Here is a 2,000-nt window from a genome sequence, read left to right as displayed (position 1 = left end):
CCGAGCCGGAGGCGCGATTCCTCCCAGCCACAGCTCGCCACGAAGCCAAATCGCTTTATTCTGGGGGAAAAAAAAAAACAAACCCCGCTGTGCTGCGACGTCCCACTGCTGGAGGAGCAAGAGGGGTCAAACCAAGGATGTTTTTTACCCGCAAATCCCCACCACGAACCCACAGACCCGGTTCCGTAACCGGGAACTGTAACACAACCCCCCTGCAAATCACTGCACGCGGCGTTATCACGAAGGGCTCTGCACCGGGATTTCGGGGCGAAGCCGCCGCTTCCTCTTGTGCCACCCAAGGGAAAAAGTCGGGAGCGGATTTAGCCGGAAAAAGCCCCTCACCGCAATGTTGAGTTTGATGGTTTGCCCCTCCTTGAAGCCCAGATCCAGTTTTGGGTCCCTGATCGGGGTTCTCGGCCTGTCTGGCCAGCTCGCTCTGCTGCCTCACCCACCTGCAGGAATTACACGAGCAGAAAAGGACACGTCAACGACCAGCCTGAGGCTCTCCCGGACAAATCCTGCCTGAGATCATCCCCTCCGCCTGGCAGCAGCTCTTTAAAGGCGCTGGATGCGATCCGAGACCTCGCCTGACGGAGTGACAGGGTACGGGCAGCGCCAGGGGAACGATTCCCACCAGCGGCTGCCAGCGCTCAGATCCCCCAGCCAGCAGCACATCCCATCCTGCCCCAAAGCCCCACCGTCTGCCAGCAGCTGGAGCAGCATCCCCGTCCCCCGGGAGCAGCCCTTACCGGCGGCACGTGAAGAGAAGGAATTAGGGAATTCGCCCAATTTCAGACTGGGAAGCCCAGTTTGGGATCCCAGTAAGACAGGCTAGGAAATATTTGAGAGAAGGAGAGCTGCCTGCGCAAAGGCTGAGCAGAGAAACAGGCATTTCCACCCCTTTACGCCCCGCTCGCCCGCTCAAGCGCGACAGGAGCTCACAGCTTCCTCTCCCCCACCGTTTCTGGCGGAAATCCGCAAAAAGAGTCGAGCTGAGAGGACACAGGGAGAGGCACGAACTCACTTAAAATGGTCTTGGAGAGCCACGTTGAAGTCAAAAGCATCCCCTCGGTCGACAAAGCCGACTCCGATGAAAGCTCGGCGGCCTGGGGAAGGAGGAAGAGCAGGGGCTGGAATCGCAAAGCAGCGGAGGAAGAGGGAGGGGATACCCCGTCCCGCACACCCCCGTGCCCGCCGCCTCCTCCAGCTGGAGCTGGGACTCCGGAGACTGAGATCTGAGACTGGAGGTATCTTTAGCTTGCCGGTTGCACGTACAGGCTTAGTAAAACCGGCTTTTGAATTAATATAAGCGAGTCGAAGCAGAGGTTGGCATCACGGTGATGATCCTGCACGCAGAGGCGTCCTCACGCTAACGCCGAGCAGCAAAATTAAACCGGTTTTATTCCTGGTGAAGGACAGAGCGCGGCTGGCGCGTGGGAGCGAGATAATTCGCCTCTTTGCCACCGTCTGCAGAGAATATTTAGCCCTTGAAAGGCGGAATCCTTCACAAACAAGAGCAGCGAGGGCACTGAAGGCTGTCTGAGGTGATTCCCCAACCTGTCCCCACGCATCGCGACGTACCGTTCCCGTCTTCGATCCGGATGACGAAATATCTGCTGGAGTCCGTCACGCTCTCCACAGCGATGCCAGGGAACTGCTCCACCGGCGCCTGGGCAAAAAGCTCTCCTGAAAAAGAGAAAACGGGAGCGGGTTAATGCCAGGGCGTAGCGTCTTCCTCCCCACGGAGAGGCGCGGAGCCGTCGCCTTCCCTCCTCCTCCTCCTTACCCGAGGTCTTGTCCTCCAGCTTAATGAACGCGATCTTGCCCTTGGCCGTGATCCGCAGCCTGCCGCTCCACGCCGGCTGGTCCAGCTGCCACTCTGCAGCTCTGGAAAAAGAGGAAACGGCGACCAACGTCTGAGCCGCCTCTCACGTCCCAGACAACGCCACCGACCCATTTTAATACCCCCATAAGACATCGTGGAGCTCGTCTGCTCGACT

General features: G+C 58.9%; 1 protein-coding gene across 1 annotated transcript; it reads right to left on the bottom strand.

Moving 5' to 3' along the window:
- Positions 1–100: 100 nt before the first annotated feature.
- On the bottom strand, positions 101–1,887 carry LOC143174069 (adaptin ear-binding coat-associated protein 2-like; the record flags this gene model as incomplete). Its single annotated transcript, XM_076364157.1, is given in 5 exon segments — positions 101–396; positions 398–452; positions 1,025–1,106; positions 1,582–1,686; positions 1,787–1,887. Coding segments are annotated over 5 exon segments (502 nt in total), but the record flags the coding sequence as incomplete, so codon positions are not given.
- Positions 1,888–2,000: the final 113 nt, after the last annotated feature.

Source organism: Aptenodytes patagonicus, unplaced genomic scaffold (assembly GCF_965638725.1).
Source record: "Aptenodytes patagonicus unplaced genomic scaffold, bAptPat1.pri.cur scaffold_665, whole genome shotgun sequence".
Taxonomy (NCBI): domain Eukaryota; kingdom Metazoa; phylum Chordata; class Aves; order Sphenisciformes; family Spheniscidae; genus Aptenodytes; species Aptenodytes patagonicus.
The sequence above is the reverse complement of the archived record's forward strand: the minus strand, read 5'-3'. Positions and strand labels throughout refer to the sequence as shown.